Here is a 23679-nt window from a genome sequence, read left to right as displayed (position 1 = left end):
TTGAATTGGTGACCCCATTCCCTCAGTTCTGGTCAAGGGTTCAAATTATTAGGAAATAATAAAACTATGTAAATAAATAAAGGTTCAGTTAAAATTGGATTTTAGCATCTTGTGTTATGCTGTTTGTCCTGTCCAAACTGGAATATGGAGAAAACACGTATAACATTGATAGACACTGTGGGGGTTATTTACTAAAACTGGAGAGTGTAAAATCTATTGCATAGAAACCGCTTCCAGGTTTTATTGCCAAAGCTTAAATAAACAAGCTGAAGTTAGAAGCTGATTGGCTACCATGCACAGCTGCACCAGATTCTGAGTGCACCAGTTTTAGTAAATCTACCCCTTAGTACTTACATAATTTGAAATATGGCCATACATAGCTCAGTTTTTTTCATTCAGCCAGGAGGCTGAAAGAAAAGAAAAACTGAACCGATTCCTCCGTCCACACATTGAGGGTGGATGGGGAGATCCGCACTGCTGTGTCATTGTATCCTGACAGTGGGACCTCCCACTGTCAGAATACACAATTCTCTGCTGCAGTCGATTGGCTAAGTGCAATGACCGAAGCAAAATTTTCCAACAAGATTTTTAAATCAACTTCTCATGAACAGGAACAGCCAAGGATGGGTCGAAACATGGCTGACCCCTGCTGAACTAGACGATTTTTGATACATCTACTGCCAGTATAACTAAAGGCAAAACTTTTTTTTTTTTAAGTTTTGGATAGAGTGGAGAGAGGAGGGGTTAGAACACCTGTCAGTTGTTATTGCTGTCTGTCCCTGTTAAGGAGATTCACCCTTTCTATTTGTTCTGTTTACCATTATCATTGAAAATGAAAGAAAATTCAAAATTTTGGGTTGTCCCCAGAAAAGTAATAGAGAGGAAATCTTCCGAAGGGGACACTAGTTCTGGTGGCATGGGGGTCCCCAAGGAATTGCTCTAATTTGCTGGGATTTCTTCACTTCCTGTTTGGCTATGGGACAGGAAGTGAATTAAAATCTCCGCAATGGGACACAGATGGGGAAAATAATATGATGGGGTATAACCCTCCCTTGCTCTATCCAAAATAAAAAGTGTGCCTTTAAGAGGGCTGGAAGTTTATACGGTACCAGGAAAATAATGGTTGTACTTATTATTTTTATTATTATATATTTTTTTTTATAAATATTCAATCAAACAAGAGAAACCACGTGTGCTGACTGAGAAAATAGATGCTAAGCATACAGTACACAGTAATTTATTTTGTTTTTCTTTTAAAATGTGCTTGAAGTCATTTTCTTATTAGTTATGGTTTGCGAACCTAGGTTCCGTTTTGTGAAGAAAAGGCAACAGTAAATCTCTCTTCTCACCCCCCACTGACCTAACTGTGAACCCTTGAGTGACAGACAACAGTGAACAGCTAACTTCTACCAGTTCATGATGGATATATTTTGATAAATAGTACTTTAGTTTTAGTTAAGGTTCCGGCAAGTTAACTTTCAAACCAGAAGCTTCTCCATGAAATAGAGCCTGAATTTATTCAGAATAATGTAAAATATCCCTGAACCAATCACATTTTAAAGCATTAGGTGTCTTTAAGAAGTTATATAAACTAATATGTGAACACATTAAAGCATAGAGTATTTCCCACCTCTTTTTCCTATCGATTGGGAGTAGATAAAATGATTAGTGCTTAACCCATTTGGTGTGATCATTTCACTTAAGCATTAGCTGTGAAATGTTAATCACAACTTTAATTCATCTCACATTAGCATTTTAATTAACTCGGCACTAGCCGCTATACTTGAAGTCTTATAGTCACAGATAGATGTTAGGGATGACTTTTTCATTAATTAGGTTTGTTAGAGAGCAGCTGATCTTCCCTTCAACAGTTGCAAGAAAAATTATTATACAAATACATATTAAGATTTGATTTCTTGACATAGTACCTTTTTTATCCATGAAATGTTTGAATTCTAAGCAAGTGCCTGGTTTTATAATATTGATTTTTTTTTTTTTTTGTTACTATTTGGAAAGACCATTTTCACAATATGAAATGAACAAAGGGTGCCAAAAAGTCCACCACTAAAATACTGTGAAATATTTTAAGGAGGCCTTTAGGTAATTCTTGTTTAATTTTGAGTTATAATTATTATTATTCAGGATTTATATAGCTCCAACAGTTTACGCAGTGCTTTACAATATAAAAAGGAGACAATAGAGTTACAATACAATAAAATACAAGAGGATTAAGAGGGCCCTGCTCAGAAGAGCTTACAATCTAATGGGTTCTCATCATAACCGGCTTGGTATTCTTGATTGTTACCTTCATACCTACCTCATAAAAGCCATGGCATCCATGTTACTAATGCCATCTAATAATACCAAAAGCCATATGCATGCTGATGAATCTTTATATACACTATATAGTCAAAAGTATTGGGACACCTGCCTTTACCATGAACTTTAATGGCATCCCAGTCTTAGTCCATAGGGTTCAACAATGGGTAGCCCACCCTTTGCACCTATAATAGCTAAAACTCTTCAGGGAAGGCTGTCCACAAGGTTTAGGAGTGTGTCTATGGGAATGTTTGACCATTCTTCCAGAAGCGCATTTGTGAGGTCATGCACTGATGTTGGACAAGAATTCCTGGCTCGCAGTCTCTGCTCTAATTAATCCCAAATGGGTGGGGTTGAGGTCAGGACTCTGTGAAGGCCAGTCATGTTCCTTGACTCCAAACTCGCTCATCCATGTCTTTATGGACCTTACTTTGTGCACTGGTGCGCAGTCTTGTTTTGTATGTGTTCTTTAGTTTCCGAGCATGCCTAGTCTTGCTCTTATGATTTTTTTTCAGAGGAAAACTGTACTAATAAACGAAAATCGAACGTTGTGTTCACGTTTGATTAAAATTTTATAGCCTGCACATCAAGTTTTTGTCGTACGAAAATTCGTAATCGGTTGTTGAAAGCACTATACTAATGATCCGAAAATCGGTAGATCCTTCGTCGGACTAAATTTTACTTCTGACTTTCTTATCGTGTGTACGGGCCTTAAAGGGCCGTACACACTTGACGAAAATCGGACGAAATATTCTCCGATTTTTCTCTGTCTTCTCAGCGTTCATTACCGTTTTTATTCGACAGTGCATAAATGTTCAAGAAATTTCTCGTCCGATTTTTCTTTTTTTTGGCACATTTGTTCCTAGACTTCCGGGTTGTCAGCAACTTCAGATCATGCGCAGTCTTTCGTATCCGATTTTTCACGGACGTACTGCATACACATTAAACGAAAATCGGTCGTCTGGGGACGGACGAAAAAAATGTTGGTGTTTGTCCCTCCGTTTTTTTTTTTTCGTTGAAAATGTCGGCATCGGCTGCTGAAAGTTGTGTACACACTAGCCGAAAATCGGACGATTTCACATCGGGCGGGAATTTTCGGCAGATTTTCTACTAGTGTGTACCCTGCTGGGATGCCATTAAAGTTCATGTGTGTGTAAAGGCAGGTGTCCCAATACCCTGGACAATATAGTGTATTTTGAGCTTTATATCCACTGTATACCAGTAGTTTTCAATGTTTATTTGACCCTTTTCACATCACCTACCCCTACAAGTATAGAGGGATTGGATTTCTGTGGGTACGTTTTGCGAAACATCAGGAAAATATACATTTGTTGGGCTACATTAATGTGAGATGATCCTCTATGCTTTCTAAGAATAAGCTTGCTATTTAAGTCATTTTTGTGATCAGGAGTTCACCTAGTAAAAGTCCATGTTCACTCTGCATGTAAAATAGAATTTTGGATACTTTCAGCAGAAGATTTAGAAGTTTTTGTTTACCAGTATACTGAAGAATGAATGTTGAGTAGCAATGCATGTTGGGATTGTGCCTGGGAGCCAAGAGGCCATAATAGTTTTAGTTTGCTGTTGAGATTTTGGTGGACCACTGTTGTTTGTTTTCTGAAGTATGTGTGTACCATCCAGTAGACTAGTGACTTTTGCTATACCATTACAGTAGTATAGTGCAGTGACAAACATAGCAGAACTAATAACAGATGTATTGGCCTGGTCTGTGCAAAGTAGATAGGTAAAGGATGTATAAGATAACTTTTTGAACAACCTTATATATTTTTTATCATTTTTACTGATCTGCGTTTTAAAAACCTCATACTTGTCATTGTTGATATAATAGTCCCTCCGCCTACAAATTTAAGTCCGTGTCATGGGACTTGTTGCCCACCCCAGCTACATTTCTTTACAGACGCATACTTATGCTGTACACGTTCCCTCCAGTCAGAACTCATGTGTTCAAGCTGTTAAGAACTAGAAGTCATATTGCTTATGGAACCCTGGGGTAATTTTACACACTTGACCCCTCAGTTACTAAATAACCTGAATGATATGTTAAAAAAGACCATCAATAATTAACCTCATCTATGTAAAATAAACAGTTACTTGTGAGAAAACACCTACATGCCCCACCAAAACATGACAGAGAAAGGTGTAAGTATGGACGGCTTCTGTTGTGTACAACCTAAACATAAGAGCATAAAATCCTTTTTTTTCTTTCTTACATGTTTTTGAGCACTGCTTTGATGTGACACACAGGCTGTATAACAAGGGCATGTAAAGCAGAGGGCTACAAGAAATGGGAATAAAGGTTAATGAAGTGCAAAAATCCCTGAATTACTATACTGCAAGCATTTAAAAATACTTTCATGTGGTGAAGGTGACTACAAGTATGATATACAAAGAATTTCAGAACATTGTAATCTTTGGAACACATGTTTTTGCGAAACGTTCCCTGAAAAAAAATGTTGGTGCTGATAGAGGAAAGTAGGGCAATGCTTTTGTTTATGCCTAGTGAAGTATGAAAGCAAATCCTGAAAACATTTGAGTGTACGTGAAGTATAGGTCTGAAAAAAAAAAAAACATATAAGATACTATTAGCAGGCACACCATAGTAATGAAAATGGAAAAAAATTCTAAAGACTTATTTTGTATCCTTCTTTACATTGGTCACGTGATTATATTCTGAGCTATATCCCCAGGATCTGAGGGATGGGGATAGAGACACCTTGTGATGATCAACAGCTTCTGTTGGCCTCACGTATACAAGTCACAGCCACTAAAGGATTGGGCAGGAAGCAGCAGAATGACTATGGGACTACAGGCACACCATGCATCAGCACAGAGTCCTGCAGCTCTGAAGTCATAAGAAAGATGCAAACTGACCACGCAGTGTGCCTCAGAAAGAAATAAGAAGAAGGGGGCATTAAAAAGGGGCTGCAATACCTGGTATGTACTGTGTTTCACTGCTGATTTTTAAAGCAAAGCATTACTGTGTGCATTGTGAGAGTATTTAAATAAAGTTTACAAATATTTAGAGTGGAGCTCCACCTAAAAGCCCTAAGTTCCACCTTAGGGCCTCCTCCCCACCTGCTCTTACCCAATTTACTATTTTTGGGGGGAAATCTGGTACCTGGTTTTGACCTAGGTCATCTGACCGGAAGTTCTCCTCTCCCCCACCCATCCCACAGTTATCTGGGACACATCACAGGTCCCAGAAGACTGCGGGACTATTCCCAAGGCACAGCGCAGCTCGTGCATGCACAGTGGGCACTCGGCTGTGAAGCCTCAAGCTGTCACGGCCGGTTGTCCACAGTTGAGATGCCAGCGCCAGGGAGAGGAGACCAAGGGAAAGGGACGGCCCAGGTGCGCACATTACTGGATCCACGTGAGTTCATGTTTATTAAAAGTATGCAGTTACAGTTTTTGTAGCTGCTGACTTGCTCCATCATAAACAGACCCTGTTGAGGAGGCACCAAACACTGTCCTTTTCTTCCAGTCCACGCAATCTGCTGTGAAGAACTTTCTCATACATAGCAACATATTTTTCCTATCGTTTCCTCCACACGCATATATACCCGCATATATACCCATACTGCATCTGGTACCAAAGTGGAGAGGTACTCATACTGCATCTGGTACCAAAGTGGAGAGGTACCCATACTGCATCTGGTACCAAAGTGGAGAGGTACTCATACTGCATCTGGTACCAAAGTGGAGAGGTAACCATACTGCATCTGGTACCAAAGTGGAGAGGTACCCATACTGCATCTGATATTAAAGTGGAGAGGTACCCATACTGCATCTGGTACCAAAGTGGAGAGGTACCCATACTGCACCTGGTACCAAAGTGGATAGATTGTGATTACCACTAGAAATACTTTCCAATTTAAAGCAGATCTATACTTAAAGGGGAACTTCCTGATTTTTAAAACTATCTAGCATCTGTTAAGAGAAAAAATGAGCAGCTTTTGTTGCAATACTCATCACCAATCTGGAACTGTCCCCCACATGGTAAATAAGAAACATATCTTTAATTTATACTGTAACTTCTGATAGGAAGCAGATAAGCACTTCTACACATGTGATGTGACAGTGCCTAGGCACCATTTGTTCTTCTACGCTCACGGGTTTCTCTCAGAACAGTGATATTATCAGAGGCATATACAACACACTACTGCTTCTATTCACTTGATTATAATATTGGGGTCATTATGGGCCTCCACCCACATGGCAGCTGCCTCACATACACACAGTGCTGCGGAATAGATGAAAAAGTGTGCCTAGGCAAAGTAGCAGCTGCAGATTACCTGCTGTAAGAGCTATATAATTTACAACTTAAGAATTTGTATAGTTACTAGAACAACAAAAGAGTGAATTCTTGGAAATTGCATTACAACTTAACTTTATATTTTAGAATGATAAAGTTATTAAAGTTTTATTAGTCTTTAGTTCATAACCCACAGATTTCATAACCCAATCAGTTGGTTAATAGTAAAACACAGTTTTTATGGTATTATTAGAACATTAGTAAAGCGCTGCGTAAATTGATGGCGCTATATAAGTACTTGTAATAAAAAAATAACCTGCAGGTACCTGTTAACGATTTATGAGAGATAATATTTTGTTTTGAACAGATGAAGTAAATTGTTGTTTACAGATTTTATTATTTTTACAGTGAACATTTTATCACATTACTTTTTTTTTTTTTTTTGATAGACTCTATAATACATGCTCTGGATAAATATATTGTTTTATGCATGGACAGCATTTCAGACTGATAATTATAAAATAATAGGACAATGAAGAGAGTAGCCTACAAATAGCATTCTGTTGTCTTCCCTAAAAGTAAAATTTTCACAATCCTGGGCAATTTAAAGTGGTATTAAAGGTTCGGCTTTTTAAAAACAAACATGTCATACTTATCTGCTCTGTGCCATGGTTTTGCACAGAACAGCCCTTATTCTTCTCTTCTATGGTCTCCTGCTGGCGCTCCTGTATCATTCTCCTTGACCAGTGCCCCCAATAGCAAGCCGCTTGCTATGGAGGCACTGGTGCGTGCCCGTTTCTGAGCCCTGCTCTATGCATCCATAAGACACATAGAGCTGTAGCTCTGCCCCACCCCACCCTCCTCATTGGCTCACTGGCTGTGATTGACAGAAGTGGAAACCAATGGCTCCAGCTGCTGTCCCAGCCAATGAGGAGAGGGAGTCCTGGGACAGCCGAGGCTTTTGTGCACACTCCCTGAATGCAGAAAGGACTCTTGGGGGGAGACACACAGAAGGATTTTTACCTTCATGCATAGAATGCACGAAGGTAAAAAACCCTTAGCCTTTACAACCACATTAAGTTAATCCTTTTATAATCTATATCTGCTCATTAAGAGAAGGAAAAGGCAGGGTCTAAAGCAGATTTGTCATATACATCAATGCACTCAAAGTAAAAATACTGTCAAAGAACAAGCACTTTGGGGTGCCTGCAATTAACTTTGATAATATAATATATTTTGCACCCTAGGAACTTCTGGTTATCTGGAGAGTATGATATAATGGACATCTACTATTGCTCAGCCTCAATCCTAACCATTCTCTTAATCAGACCTCTCCTGGCCTTGGTTTGACATTGGATTGTTAAATGGTGTGTAAGATTTGTTTCAAGTCTTGCTAGGTGCATAGAATTTAGTTACAGAATTATCCAAAAATTATCCTCAACACTACCGTGAAAATTCCCTACCCTCCGAGCATGCACAACGCTAAGCTCCTCAGCTGTTCAATGACGTAGGTGCACCGGAAGTGACGAGGGTAGGGAATTTTCAAGGGTATGGTTTTTTCATGGAATACCGGAGACCACTACATGATATTCTATGGAAAAAGATAATGGTAATTTGTGATCTTATTTCCAAGTCTGCACCGGATCGGGGTTCACTTTAAGCATGTTTCTGAAAAGTTGTAGCACATGAGATACTTCCTGCAGGTGAAAAACACTAGATCATTTAGTATTTATAATTTTAAATAAATGGAAGTAGCCATTTCTCCCACTAATTATACAATCTCTCAATCTTGAAAAGTATATATAATTCAGTATAAGTCAATGGATAGACTGTAGATTTTTCAAAAGTAAGAATTGTCTTTAAAGCAGAGTTCCACTCATATGTCTCCCCCCCCCCCTCAGTTTCCACATTTGGCACCTTTCAGGGGGAAGCGGGGACCTGTTTTCCACAGGTACCCTGTCCCCACTTCCGTCGGACTGCGGCGAGGTACGTCAGAAGTTCGGCCCCCTCCTCCTTCCTCTGCTTCCAGGCCAGTAACCGAGTGCGGGGCGCTTCGTGCATGCGCAGTCGGGACACAGCCGTGAAGCCACAAGGCTTCACTGCCAGGTTCCCCTACCGGCAATGGCGGTGGCAGCAGCATCTGACAGCCAATGGAAACATCGGCTGTGGTGCCAACATCACTGGATTCCAGGTCAGGTAAGTGTCCTAAAATAAAAGTCAGCAGCTACAGTATGTGTAGCTGCTGACTTTTTATTTTTGGAGGTGAGGCCGGAACACTGCTTTAGGTTAAAATGAATACTTAAAGATGCATCTATATTTCCTTGTAAAGATAGGTGCAATGATTAAAATTTTCTTACCAAAAGATATAAACAACATTAGAAACCAAAAAGATAATAACCTAGTAAAAAGCAGTACATTTTGCTACGTTGTGCATCCCCCAGTGTTTATGACAATCACTAACACATGTTATTTGCCTGTTTTTTCTCTACTTTCCTGTAACTCATTTCTAGAAGTACATAAACCAGTGGGTTGTCAAAAAATGCTAATTTAGAAATAGAACAAAATTAAGCCCCCTGTATGCATTATGTCGCTTGTAGAAGTCTATTAAAGTAAGTAAGACTGCAGCTGAGCCTTTCTTTCTGTTCAGATTTAAGTTAGCTGGACAGTAGCTGGGAAGCTAATTGTAAATCAAACTGAAGTTCATGACACTCCCTGCTATTCATTACGACACCGGCTGATACCAGAATTGATCAAGCCTAGCTGCAGTATGTCAGCAGGTCTCCCTTGACAACTGAAATCAACTTCATTTGTTAGCAATGAAAATAATAACAGTTGTATTATTTACACAACAGTGACAACTGATCTGTACATTTCTGAAGGAAATGTATATTTGGACATAGAGAAATATTTTACAGCATTACACACAATAGTAAATCTTGTATTTAACTCCAAATCTAGCATTTTGAGATTATTTTTATATGTAGCAGTGGATTTCAGTTCCAAATTTTACAAAGATATGGTGCCTCTATAATATACCATGGTATAGTGCCTTTTGTAAAATACTTTTGAAGTTATTATTGTAACATATATCAGAGTCGTCGTTATTGCTTGCCGTTCTATATTCGATCATTGATGTGTGAGATAGCACTAGACCAGTGATGGTGAACCTTGGCACCCCTGGTTTTTTTAAACTACATTTTCCATGATGCTAATGAAGTGTAGTTGAGAATCATGGGAAATGTAGTTCCGAAACATCTGGGGTGCCAAGGTTCACTATCACTGCACTAGACCAATAGAAGTAAAAAAAACTGGTTCAGATGGATCTACTCTAAAGTGATTCCTCCTTAAAAGAAGCAAATCTGTTATCAAAGGCTAGTGTTGGCGGACCCCATTCTGGTCCTAGGCTGCTACATGTGTTGATTGAACCCAATGCTGTTAACCATTAAATGTTTCAAAAAATCCTTTAAATTAGATAAACTTTTGTAGCTGGCCCTCCTCCGTCCTTTTTAAAGATATGTTGTTAATTTTAATTCAACAACAGATGAGTAAATGTTTCTATTCTATTCTAGTGGATATCTAGATATCAAACAATGCTTTTTTTTTTTTTTTGTTATAGTGAAAGCATTTACCACTTGACTTGTGTGTAGTAGAGACTGTGTGTAGTTTTAATAAAAATGCATACACCCTGATCATAAATTTCTGCATTAGCAGTCCTCTATCTTGCTGTATATAGGTAGGTGGTGAATATCTGTTAGTTGTGCAGAGTACACCTATGAGTTGTAGTAGTAAGCAAACAGGTCCAGTTAATCTCAGCAAGAAAATCAATCAATATTCATAAAATCAATATTTGGGCAAACACTAAACTAGGAGTTTTAAGACAAAGTGCACAAGCCAGCCAATATCACCATAGATCAAGATTTCTCAGCCAAGGTCCTATGGAACCATAGGGCTCATCCAGAGGTTGCTAGGATTTCCCATGGCAATTAATAATTTCTGCCTCTCCGATAGGTTCCTGCTTACACCATTGATCTTTTTAGTTTTCTGTAAGATTGTAATTCTTCCCATGGACCACAAGTGTAGGGAACATTCTTTCGCCTGACCATCACACTAATGTATCATGAGTTGTAGATATAGAAATTTTTTGGCAGGGGTTCCCTTAGACCATAATGTTCCTCTGTGTTGAAAGGGGAGTATTGATACTTTTAAAAGTCTCCCAGGCATGCATCTGAAAAAAACACAATATACAGGGATATGGTAAATGATTATCGACACTGACACAAGTACACCTACACAGGTTGAACTGGATGGACTGTTGTCTTTATTTAACCTTACCTACTATGTTACTGTGTAAAGGCTGCCATAGCTTGTAGATGTTGGTGATACAATTAGTATATAGAAAGTTTGTTTTACTGTTGTTTGGTAAAAGTGGATGAAAGTAAGGAAGTGTCATTGCATAGTTTGCCATATTTGCTCCTAGAGAGTATATGAATACAGGGCAATACATACTGCTTTGAATATTCATTGGTTTTAGAATTGTAATAGATAAAAGGCCAATTTCACTTTTGTAAAAAAAAATATACAAAAATTGAAACATAATATAGCATGTACAATTGCTACATAAGCAATGTTGTAAATTTAGTGTTATTACCTTTCCATTTTGATCTGCAGCCGCTATCATTTTCTGTAAAATTCAATGCAATAAAGTAACCTGGATGTGTACACAGTTGTACAGACCGTCCCAGAAAGGTCATTTACAAAATGTGATTGGCTCACTAATTTCCCCAGAAGTCTATGCTAAGATACAATCAGATTTTAGGCACCTCTTACAATAGGAGTTTCAACTGATATATTCCCCAAAGGCTAAATACTTCTAAAAGGATGCAACTTTTTACATTCGAACATTGAGATTATAATAAACTGATCCCTCTAATTCAGAGTCTGCAAAAGAAAACGTGAAACAAACAGGTACTTCTGTGAAAATAAAAGCTGGGAATCTGCCGCAAAGAGGGGATTTTTTTTTTTTTTTGGTCAATAAAAAAAAAAAAGAACAGCATAAGTTATTTAAACTGTGCTATTTCACTGCACCTCATTTTTCTTTACATTGAATTAGATTTGCAACCAGGCTCACAATGACCTTGAATTTACTGCTAAAAATGAATGAAAGGAAAAGCTCCGTAATGAATGTCATACTGTATAGTCCTTTCAGTATGCTCTCTGTGTGTTTTATGGCAACTCGCGGCTTTCACAATCAGCTCTGTTGGTGGGCGGTGCAGTTGCACGGGTACATGCTTCTGAAATCAGGGTTGTGACACAAAAGAATTGCATGCTTAGAAAATCCCTCAAACTAAATCAGCAACATTTGTGAAAAGCAAGGACTGATTTCAGGTATCACAAATATAGACACAATAAGTATAAGCTTGTAATCTTAATGGAATATAGGGGGTTTTCTTTTTTTGCGTAGAACTGCTGTATGAATTATTTGTATGTGAACTTGTGCTTTGCTCTTGCAGGACAAAGCAACAGTTTCTCTTAACTCACTTCCTCACCATCAGCACATACTTATTTTCCCTAAGCTTCCATATTGCTTTTTTTTTTTTTTAGCCATTAGAAGCAAGGAGAGGAAGCTCAGTGTAAGCTCTAAATGACTTCTAGAGTGTACACAAGGCTATGGACTTCCTCATTTGTCTTCATGACAATGTTGATCCATCCAGCACTAGAGCTGTCTTGTCTTTTTAGGATATCATGTGCTTCTAAACTCAAGGGTTGAAGTCCCTGAATCAGCCCACCCATACTCGGCCTGATATTTGCATACAATTCAGCCAGTTCCAGTATATGCTATAGTCTGACTATGGGCATTAACATCTGATACCAAGCAGGAACAAGTCTCTAAAAGCTTATCATCCCTGACAGATGATTGAATATTGCCTTTTGTCTGTAGAATAGAAAAATGCATTCACCATACATATGACACCGTTGAACGTCTCCTAGGTCGAAGAGGAAAGTTCTGTTAAGTATTTGATAGATCTTTTGGTAATCTAATAAATCCCATTATTATTCAAATCAAATTTTTGTGTTTGTGTCCAAAAAATGTGAGAGTGTAGTAATAATTGTAAGGTCTGTGTATGATTTATGAAGTGTGTGATTTATGATTTTCATATCAACTACAAGTTGTTTTAACAAGCCACATCTGATTGCCTTCAACCACAGCCAGATTAGAAACTAAACCTGAGTTTGAAAATCTCACTTCACATTGTAGATTCCACATCCATGCATTCTATTATATCACTGGACTGATTCTACGGTTGTTGAGAATTTGTGTAATTTAATTGAAACAGCTCTGCGTGTGTAAACAACCCCTTTGTTGGAAGAAGCTTTCACTGTTTAGATTTGTCTTAAGTAACCACAGCCTGCTGTTTGTCTGTAAAACATTAGATTCAATGCAAAGATTAAAAGGGAATCCTCTACACAATTCCTTTAGTGGGCAGTGAAACATGTAGGTTATATATATACCTTATGACTGGTTTATTAAGCAGTACTATTTGTTAGGCAAACAAAAAGAACTTGTCTTCTTAATGTTCATAAGGTCTGAAGCACAGAATCCATGAGTGACATTTCACCTTAACATTTCATGATTCTGTTAGATGTTTTAATACCAAACCAGGGGAAGTTTGCCAAACTTGTGAAGGTACGCTACAAAAGTAAACAAAAATATAAAAAAAACGTTGCGCTAGAGTTAAAAGAGATCAGCCAGCACTGAAAGTAAAATACAAAAACTCCCGATAAATACAATAATAAAAAGGTGCCGTGCTAAAAAATGATAAAGATAAATAAATGATCAATAAAAGACAGATAAATAAATGTTTTATCTGACGAAACGCGTAGGGTGGGGTTATGAAGGTGACGTCATCATGTACATGCTTCTATGATTGGTCTATCTGTTGAGAGAGTCCGGAAGAAAGATCCGGAGGGCCACCACTGCACACACTTTTCCACATATGAGCTGATTTTGTTTGGAAGATTGTAGTGCAATTCTCTTTTATCTATTAAACGAGTTATATACGTTTTACGCTATGACAGTGTCTGTCTGCATTTCCCCGTATATCCATTTTGCTGGACAAGTGTAAGTGGTGACACCAAGTGTATGGTTCCTGGGAGACCATTATCTTTCCCTGTGCCGCATTTGACCACCTATAATCTACTGGTCAAATCTGTCTGGTAAGCAGTTTGTGTTTTCACTATGGGTGTGAAGTTGGATTAACCCTTTCCAGTGCTATTTCCTTTGACACCCCCTATCGTCGGGGTTCTTGGATCAAGGACTGAATTTTTTCTTTTCTTTTTCAGTATGGACATTCATTTATCTGTCTTTTATTGATCATTTATTTCTCTTGATCATTTTGTAGCACTGCACCTTTTTATTATTATACACTACAAAAGTAGGCATTTGATGGAAAACCTAAGAATTATTGGGTATGCAAACTGCTGAACTCCTTCTTAAATTATCACCGCCTGGTTGTCTTGTGGAATTCTCCACCCATGGTAGCTTTACCTTAAACCTGTGTTCCTGTATTTAACTTAAAGTGTAACTTTACCTTCATGGGAAAAAATATATAATATATACAATTGCTACACAAGCCATATTGTAACTAAATGTTTCAATGTGCAGAGCTGTAATGTTCTATAAAATTCAATGCATTATGGCAAACCAGAAAGCGTTGCAGACACCCTTGGTGTACAGAACACCCCAGAAATGTAATTTCTTGCTTGTGTGATTGGCTCACTGATTTTCCCTGAAGTCTGCACTAAGATAAAAGTCAAGTTATAGGCATCGCCTGCAACAAAATTTTTAGTTTTGGGGAGATACTCCCAAAGGGTTAAATATGTCTAAATGAGTTAATTTCCCTCATTAGAACATTGCAAGTGTATCAGCTGCATAATAATGAAAAAGTCACTTCTAATCAGATTCACTTATCAGACAAAAAAATGCTTTTTTCTTCAGTGCAAAAATCAGTAGGAATCTGCCACAAAGTTTGTGAAAACCCCTGTAATGTGCAATGATCTTCTAGAGGGATTATTTTTTTCTCAACAAAAATGGGGTTTTGTTCCTCTTACTGGCCGTAAATGGTCTTACAGTAGGAAGTGATGCTCCTACTTTTGGCGAGTTCTTTTCTTCTAGTATTTAAGAATTTAGGGTGACCTAAGGCATTTATTGCACATACAGGAAAGTTTCTGAATTGCTGGAATATCACCTTGTGAGTAGGCCTGTTTATTTACATTTCTATGCAGAAGAGTGAAGGAATAAATTACCAAGGATCTGTCTCTGCCAGCATCAGGCAAGAATGATTTGGATAAAAATGCAATTTAGGCCTGTATTGTTGCATGTATGGAGCTCTTTTTCTTTGTAATGTAATGTGAATGAGTGGTAACCAATCTGACCAGGTTTCACACAGTTGGCCATTCAGCTTAAATTTGTAGCTACTGTTATTGTATTTTGTAAGTATTTTATATTGTTTTTTTGTATGCTACTGGAAGCTTCCAAACTGTGAATATTTTTTCTTCTTTACTCTGTTGCTCAGAAGTTAGGGCCTGTACACACGATGAGATTATCAAACAAAAAAAACCCTGCATTTGGAGCGATCGTCTGATAATCGCTTCATTAGTACACAGCTATTGAGAGCCAATCATGACAGTTTATGTGAAAATATCCGAAGGGATAACCACAAAAATGTTCTTGTAAGATAACAGAACTAATGATTTTTGTGTTATAAGTATAGTATTTGTATGAAAAAAAATGTGTGACCAAGACTGCGCGTGCTCGGAAATGAAAGAATATATTACAGTACTATACAATACATTACATCACTTCCGAAGTTCTATTCTGTCTTACAAGAATTTTCTTAACTTTAGTAACCTATTCATTTTCAATATGAGACTAGCATGCAAAGCAAAACAGACAATCATTCTTCCGATATTCTCATTGTGTGATCTAGGCTTTAGGAGGATCAGCTGTAGACACAGGACTTGGTTAATTTACAAACTGTACAATGGGGCAGTTATGCACATTCAGTAATAATTACCAAACTTGCATGTAACATGGAAGAATGTGTAAAACTGGGTATTTGACATCACATGTTTTGCTCCTTTTATAGGCTATGTTGGATGTAGCAGCACATCATGGCTGGCTTGTCACAGCTCTAAATATAACCTACTTGGTGCAGATGGTAGTTCAAGCTCGATGGATGCATGACTCTTGTTTACTCACTGTGCCAAACATTGAGAAACACCACCTACATCTGTTCAGGTGAGTACTGAACAAAATATTCTGTGTACTAAGTTAGGACCCTTTCACACGGGCACCTGCAGTTTAGCCACATTGAAAACGTATCCGTTATCATCCATTGCTTCATCCATCTTAAGTTCTTTTATTCTCCGTTTACATCAATCTTTTGTTTCGCTAACATCCATTATTTACCCATTTTACATCCGTTCCCATCTGTTTTTGCATCCGTTTCTATCAGTTTACGGCAGTTTATGTGGCTTTGATCACATTACCCAGAAAGCATTGCTCCTTTCTTGCTGCGTTGCCGTTTTCAGTGAGTGACTTGTCATTGCTTTGTCCTTGTGTGTGCTATCTGCTTTGTGCGATGGATTCCGACAGCTTTGGGAGAGCGTGACATTGTTTGTCATATTTGCCTATATGTTGAGAAAGGAGAGCAAGAAAAAGCAGATTGTGGCTAGGCGACGTCGTCGATTTTGGACCCATGCTACTAAAGCGGCCTTGTGAAGGTTTAGTGGCTGTGCATTACGCACATTTCCGACAGTATCCTACAAAGTTTTTCAACTTCACTAGGATGACCATAGGCACATTGGACTACTTACTGGACCAGCTGTACCCACGGCTGCAGCAAAGACAAAACCAAGATGAGAAGGTGTATACTGTGTGAAGTCATTCATTTATCAAGTGTCATTTTTTTGTTGGTCTACTGAAAATTACTGTCCTCCATGAGACCAAGAAAAAAATATGTTTATATATATAATATTAATACATATACACACACACTTACATATATATAATAAATATTGTATCCATCTTATGTGCCCGAAGAATGTTGCTTTACCTTTGAGTGCTGCTGCAGAATTTTTTTGCTTACGTCACCACAAACTCTGCGTGCAACAAGGACAGCAATAGACACAAAAATGATGTCCTTCTGGGACAAGGTGCACACTTCATCAGACAGGCTAGAAAGGATGTGCACTAACCTTGAATGCACATGCATTACTACAAAAGGTAAATAAGTATACATACAATGCAGAGTGCTAAATATTTTTGCTCTGCTGCAGCGAGAGACTGAACAGTACATCATGTTTCCATAATCTCCTGATTCCATAAAAATACTGACAAGAGAGCATGCTGCAGTACACTTACTATGTGCCTCACGCTGTTTGGCAGTCATGGCGGACCAATTTGGTGTCACAATGTTATAGATTTCTTCCCATAGTTGCTGTGTTGCCACTCTGTCACTGCGGTCCCGACACCTTGTGTCCCACAAGCCTGGTCTTTCATGCACCAGGTTTATTAGGTGCTCCTGGGAGATATCTCTGATTATGTTTCTCCTTGGGGATGTACTTTCTATTGTCCAACTACTACCTGGGTTGACTTCACATAAAAATACTTAATTTATTCCAAACGGATCTAAACTGAGTGGACGTTGACGGACATTGTCCGTTAACGTTAGTTAATGTCCATTTTCACGGATTTCAACGTATCCTTGTACGTTCAAAAAAAAATGGACCAGATAGGAGGGGTCATTCGTTAACACCTGATTGCCCATAGGAATGAATTGTCGTCCATTGGCGGATAGATGAAAAATAGATAGACGGTCCGATCCTGTGAAAGGGGCCTTAGGGGTTCTAATTAAAAAAAGAACTTGATGTTGGTGTTATTTTGTGAAAACTTGAGAAAAAACAGTTAAATTTTTGCTGAACCAATTATATTATAGGACTCATTCCCCCAGTGCAAGTTGCATTACGGATTGACATTTGCTACTCTGGTTTTTCCTATACTCCAGTTATATAATTAGTCTAGACCTATTCAACAAATTATTATATATGTACAATGCTATTAAGTTAAAAAAAAAAATACTCCACTTTATTACTCTTCTAATGAAGGCATCTAAAGGTGCATAGCAGCTTAGCTGATATTACTTTCTGTTATTATTTCTTTCATAACAGAATAGAACGTGAATATAATTCACAGACGCCACATTAGGACACAACAGTAATTCTGACCTGCAGAATGTGCCTTATCAGTTTGGCTGAAATGATAGTGTGAAATCAATGAGTATAAAAATGGAAAACCCTTTCAGTAATAGGTTTCTGTGTACAGTGATGTCAAATTAAGCCAATAGTAGAGGAAACTGGAAAATTGCTCAGTGATGGCAGCACAGCTGTCCTTAGGCCGTAGAGCACTCATACTAATCTACGAGAAGCTCTGTTGCTTGCATGGCTTCAAGGAAGAATATATAGTTTGAAAAGTGTGTGTGTATATGTATATATATATATATATATATATATATATATATATATATATTTATATATATATATATATAATTTTCTTTTAAATGTGATCAGCTTGTTTTAAATAATCTTTAAAATGTTTGTTAATAAATATATATGTGTGGTGTACATCTAAGGGCTTCTGAATTTGCTTCTTGCTTTATAGTGCTGCACTAATTATGCTTCAAATATTTTATTAATTTAGTCTCATCAGTCTGTTCAGTGAAAACTGTAGACTTCGGTGGCCAAGTGATTTTATCTTAGTATTCACTCAGCAGGGATGATGCCCTATCTTCATGGTGCACAGCCATTAGATAAAGAGTCCACAATCTGTATTTAACTGCAGTCCTGAAAATATGGACTAGTAAACAAATGTTTGCAATTTACAGAAAAGTACTTACTAATAAGGAAATATTCCTTTGGCTTAGTGGTAGCACTGAAAAGGACTACATAATCATCAGAAGCTTTTTATTTTTGAAACTGCACACACTCTACATTGGATGGTTTCCATCCATCAATACCAATGGCAAGAAGTTTTAGAAGACAACGGTGTTCAGCTTTTGACTGTATTTATCATTGTTTTTTTAATGCCCCACTGATTGTTTTTTTAAACATATTGGCAATTGCACATTTTAATGCTGCAAGGTTTTGGTAGAGCAGTCAAATATCTCCATTAATAGTAAAACAAAGGAAGACTGTTCTGTTTAGGAAATACGAAACAAATGCTCGAAACGTAGAGCCATCACAGTCCACAGGAAGTAAACACTGAGCCATATATAGAATAATTCAGTATCTGAGTGATCGAAATACAGCAGATAAGAGGTGTCCAATCCTAAAACTACATAGCAGTGGACCATTACATTAAAGTGGATGTAAACCCTCACATAGTGAAGTGAACAACCTCAGATGATACACACAGATGAAACAAATCCTTCTACATGTTTATCTGCTGTCTTCACAGACTCTTTAGAAAGTGCACATCATGTTACAAATCTTGTTTCCTCATTCAGCAGTGGGTGTAGAGTCTGGGCATACACTGTGTGTGAGCTGATTGGAGGAAAGGCACACACACCCTCCACATAGCAGAGGAAAGAAGAAACATACAGAGTTGTACTGTGAATAGGCCATCTCTCTGCTTATCTATCTCTAAGTTCCCTCCCCGACTCATTTTTTAGCTGCTTTTATCTTGTGTGCCAGAGAGCTTGTCAGAAGTTATCATGCTGATAACAGAGGAATGGAGCAGCAAAAAGACATGGCACTTATGGCTTTGGAGAGAGATAAGTAAACACTACAGATATATATGCCCAGGTTAGATTTCATGAATGGGGTTTACAACCACTTTAAATTGTACTCCTGTTAATATAACTTGTATCTAAAACAATAGGTTTATCAACACATAAACGTAAACAATACACTACTCATGCAGTAGTTCTAAATTTTTTTTTTTTAAGTTATACCTGAGTTTTGTCATAAAGAATTATTATAGGAATGAAAATATGTCCAGATAATGTACTATTGTATAGGAATTAGAAAGATTAATTATGTGTGGTAGTTATATTTCTGTGCAGTTACACTTTTCTAGTAACCATAGATGTCTCGGTCATGTTCAAATTTTTGTACTTGAAGATGCATTACACAGATTACTTATGAAGTTAGAAAGCAATTTCAAAGTTAACTATTTTACCATTCACTGCATTCAGTCTGGAATCCAAAAACTAAAAGTTGTTCCTATTGGGTTTGTGCACTTTTTATCATTACATTTTGAACTGCGTTATTAGGCCAACATAGGGTATAATTTAGTGTCATCATATCTAACTGCACATAAAAGGTTTTTTTTAATGCTTTTCTTTTGTTCTGTAAGAAAATGGAACTCCAGAAAAAGAACTGGCTACTCTGAAAGTATAATGGGACCCATTGAGTGTCTTCCAGAGTTGGTTGCAGCATGTGATGGCAAAGAAGATATATTCACTTCAGTTGTAGAGCAGGACCTTCAAGTTGCACACATTTCACAGGTAATCTTTTTGTTTTCTTTGCATTGGCTCTAAAACTTGGAAATAGCTTATAGTTCCCACTAGGGAAAATGTAACAATTGACTACTCATGTTCAGAGGATAAAGACATGTTCTCTTTCTAAACTGCGGTATCTGATTTTGCTCAGGAGACAAATACCTCACCAGTAAAGAGTTAAGCTGCTTTGCTGCTACTCCTAGTTTTAGCTTCTATATGAAATAGGGAGAACTTTGAACAATACCAAAAAGTTGTGTGCAAAACTGTGAATGTATTACTGTTTACTGATTTGGTAATATGCCTCGGACTTCTCCTAGATTATTTCCAGCTGGTTCCACACAATAATGGCTCTCATAGTTTAATTACAACCTACTGGAAGTTAACTGAATTGACTCAAAAATATGGACATCAATTCTTTAATACAACTGTAATATAAATTAAACACACCTGTCGGAGTGCCCTTCTCCCCAGTTAGACTAATGAACTCAAATAGATCATGTGCAGTGACGTTCTTTGTCCTTTTCTGTTTTCTGTGTGATAGGAACACGTCACATTGAGATTTTTTTTTAGAAATTCATACTTAATGCATTCAAATGCACCTTTATTCAACCCTGCATGGCCCAATAAATATTAGTGATGTGATTCTCATATTGATCACATTGCTTGTTGTAAACCGTCCTTGCTAAAAAGTATTAGTATTTGGCCAGTCTATGTCCCAGGAGTAAATAATTAGGGTTCCCCCATACAATGTAACAATGTGCATTTCTCCTCTTGCACAAGAAAGCCTGTCATCTGATGCCATGTGATAATCATGGCTCCAAAGTTGTTTTGAAATACCATTTGAAAGGTGTTTGGGAAAACTTTGGAGCCTACATTCTGTGTAAAACCAGGCACAACACAAAGAAGCAACATGGGCCCAGAAGAGGAACTCTTTGTTGGTGGACTGTGAGAGCTGATTTATGTTTGGGGCTATAAAGTTGGAGTTCTCTACAAATGTCATGCTGAGACTGGCTGAATTATTTCACCTTATCTTAGACCTCCCCTAGAAGGCAGAAGTGAGCAGGAAAGAAGTGCTGTGTAAAAGTTATTATATAGAGGAAGTGGGACTTGCTGTTAGTGAAAATTAAAGATTTGTCACAGCCTAATGCTAGGTACATGCGGGGAGTTTTTTTTTTGTTCAACCAAAAGGGCTGAATAAAAAAAATGGGAGGTCACCTAACAAAGTATGCAATGTTAGTGCGGCGATTTTCCTTTGCCTGTGCTATTGTTTTCTGCCAGGGGGGATTGCACCCCAACCCCGCCACCAGAACACACCAATCAGCACTCACATCCATTGTCTGAAAGCGCTGATTGGATACTGGTTTTACAGTATGCCTGTTCGATAAAAGCCAGTCCTTAAACTGGCTTCTGTCAGAGAGGCTGCTGTACACGTGGGCAGAATGTTGGACAGTTTCTATTGAACTGCTATGAAACCGATATTGGGTATGTGTGTACCAGCCTTTAGTGTTTTCTTACAGTCAGTGTCTGAATTTTGCTACTGGGGATCAAATGGGGCATCAATTACAAGAAACCTCATCAGCTAGAACTGTTCACTTAAAGCCAAAATGCCCATTGCAAACTGACTATTACCATTTTACAGTCCCTACTGTTGTGTAGTTGTCACCCAGAAGCATCTCCATCAAGTAGTAATTATGCATGTTCTCAAAAATGAAAGTGTCTATTGCTCTACTCTTTTTTTTTTTTTATATATATATATATATATACTCCATTTTATTTACATTTTTATTTTACATTTTCTTTAGAAACTGAATACACAGTCTAAAACCACTTTCTCTTAGATTTCATATGGAAATGGTATTCATATTTAACTAGGCTTGTTAACCAACAAAGAACCGAGTTTATGGATATCCACTTCATTAGGTGCTTAATATGATATTGCTTACACTCATTACGATGTTGTTGCTACACATTGAAATGTTTTCTCCACAGACTATTATGTGCTTTCCATTAAGAGCAAGCAGTTTAATCTAGAACCAGTTTATCCCTTGAGTGCATAAGGTTCAAAACTTTGTCAATATATACCCCTACATTATGATCAAATTGGTTTTTATGCATATGTTAAGCTTAAAAATCACTGCGGTCAATGTTTAAATATATTTTTATGAATTCACAAGATATCAAAATGTACATAAATTGGGGGGATTATTCAAGCAAGCTGTCAACACAACCAGACACACATAAAGACAATCAGCAAAACATTTGTAGCAGGTTTTTGTAGTAACTGCCCATGCTATCTGCAGTGGACAGTTTAGACAGTTTTGTAAAGATCTGCAGCACATTTACTTCTGAATTTGCAAATGTATTTCTTTAAAACACATATACCCTGAACCACTTGAGTCCCTGGGCCTTTTTCTCCTAAAATCTCCTTGAGTTCCAAAGTGTTTATTATATTTTGATGATACCTCATTTCCACACATTTGTAGTCTCACCTAACTTAATTTTAATTGTATTTTTTGCGGAACAAATAGGACTTTACTTTGGCAGCAAATTTGGATACATATATTTTTGATATATTTGATTTTGTTGAGAAAAAACTAGAAAATACATTTATTTTTGCGCTATTTCCCAAAGCAATGTTCATAATTGGTAAACCCCTATAAATTTATCACAAAATATAATCATGAAAAGTTTCAGTGTAGCATTAAGGCAAGGGTAAGTTGGGTTGACTTTTTCACAAATTTTGCAATTGCAAAACATTTGAATGACATTGTGTTTACTTGCTCAAGCATTTATTGCCAATGCAGTAGATGCAAATGTCATCCAGATCATTCAACATTACTGTTACAACCTGGGGATTACATTTTGGAGCCAGGATGTTATGTATAATTAGGATATCTTAAACTTTTCCATTTTACACTCATTCGTTTCTTTCATGGTGGTTCTGGATGTGGTCTTTTGTGACCTGAGCCAGACCTTCTTTGCAGCTTTGAAGGAACAGAACACTTCTAATAGTCAGTAGATCACTTCTAGCAATAGGCCAGCAATAGAGCACAACAGCATTGATCTGTTACTGCAAGAAGACACTGGACAGAGCTGTAACTCAGAGGAGGCATTATGTTTACAGCTCTCTGCTATAATGCTCCTATGAAGTGGTATGTAACAAGATCCAATGTCCAGGAACTAATTGTTTTTTGCTTCAGGGCTTGGTGCTGGACTTGGTGTTGGAAGCTATAGCACTAGAAGCCAACTGTTCTTCTGCTAATTTTAAACAGCACCATGGGCTGAAGTGGTTAACATAGAAGTCTGGCCTAATTTTGTCAGGTTTTTACTTCTGTCTACATTGGGATGCCTTCTTTCATTTCATGTTTTTGTAACTGGTGCTAGCTGGGAAACAAAAAAGGATATGAGTATATTATTGCATAGTTGTCCTATATTTTGGTGACCTATACATTTATTTATATTTAATTACCCTGATTTCTTGTACAAACGTGAGAGAAATTTTCCCCATTTGGGTCAAAGACAGAA

General features: G+C 37.6%; 1 protein-coding gene across 1 annotated transcript in view; it reads left to right on the top strand.

Annotated features, from left to right (window-relative positions):
• ASCC3 (activating signal cointegrator 1 complex subunit 3) overlaps nt 1-23679 on the top strand; it is a 1118804-nt gene that overhangs the window by 1072473 nt on the left and 22652 nt on the right. Inside the window, exons 37-38 of the mRNA XM_082251201.1 lie at nt 15742-15893; nt 20010-20160. Coding sequence (XP_082107327.1) covers nt 15742-15893; nt 20010-20160 — 303 coding nt within the window. The remainder of the gene's footprint in view (nt 1-15741; nt 15894-20009; nt 20161-23679) is intronic.

The sequence above is a fragment of the Pelophylax lessonae genome (genome assembly GCF_965119305.1).
Source record: "Pelophylax lessonae genome assembly, chromosome: 3".
NCBI classification, from domain to species: domain Eukaryota; kingdom Metazoa; phylum Chordata; class Amphibia; order Anura; family Ranidae; genus Pelophylax; species Pelophylax lessonae.
Note: the sequence above shows the minus strand (reverse complement) of the source record. Positions and strands in the feature narration are given on the sequence as shown.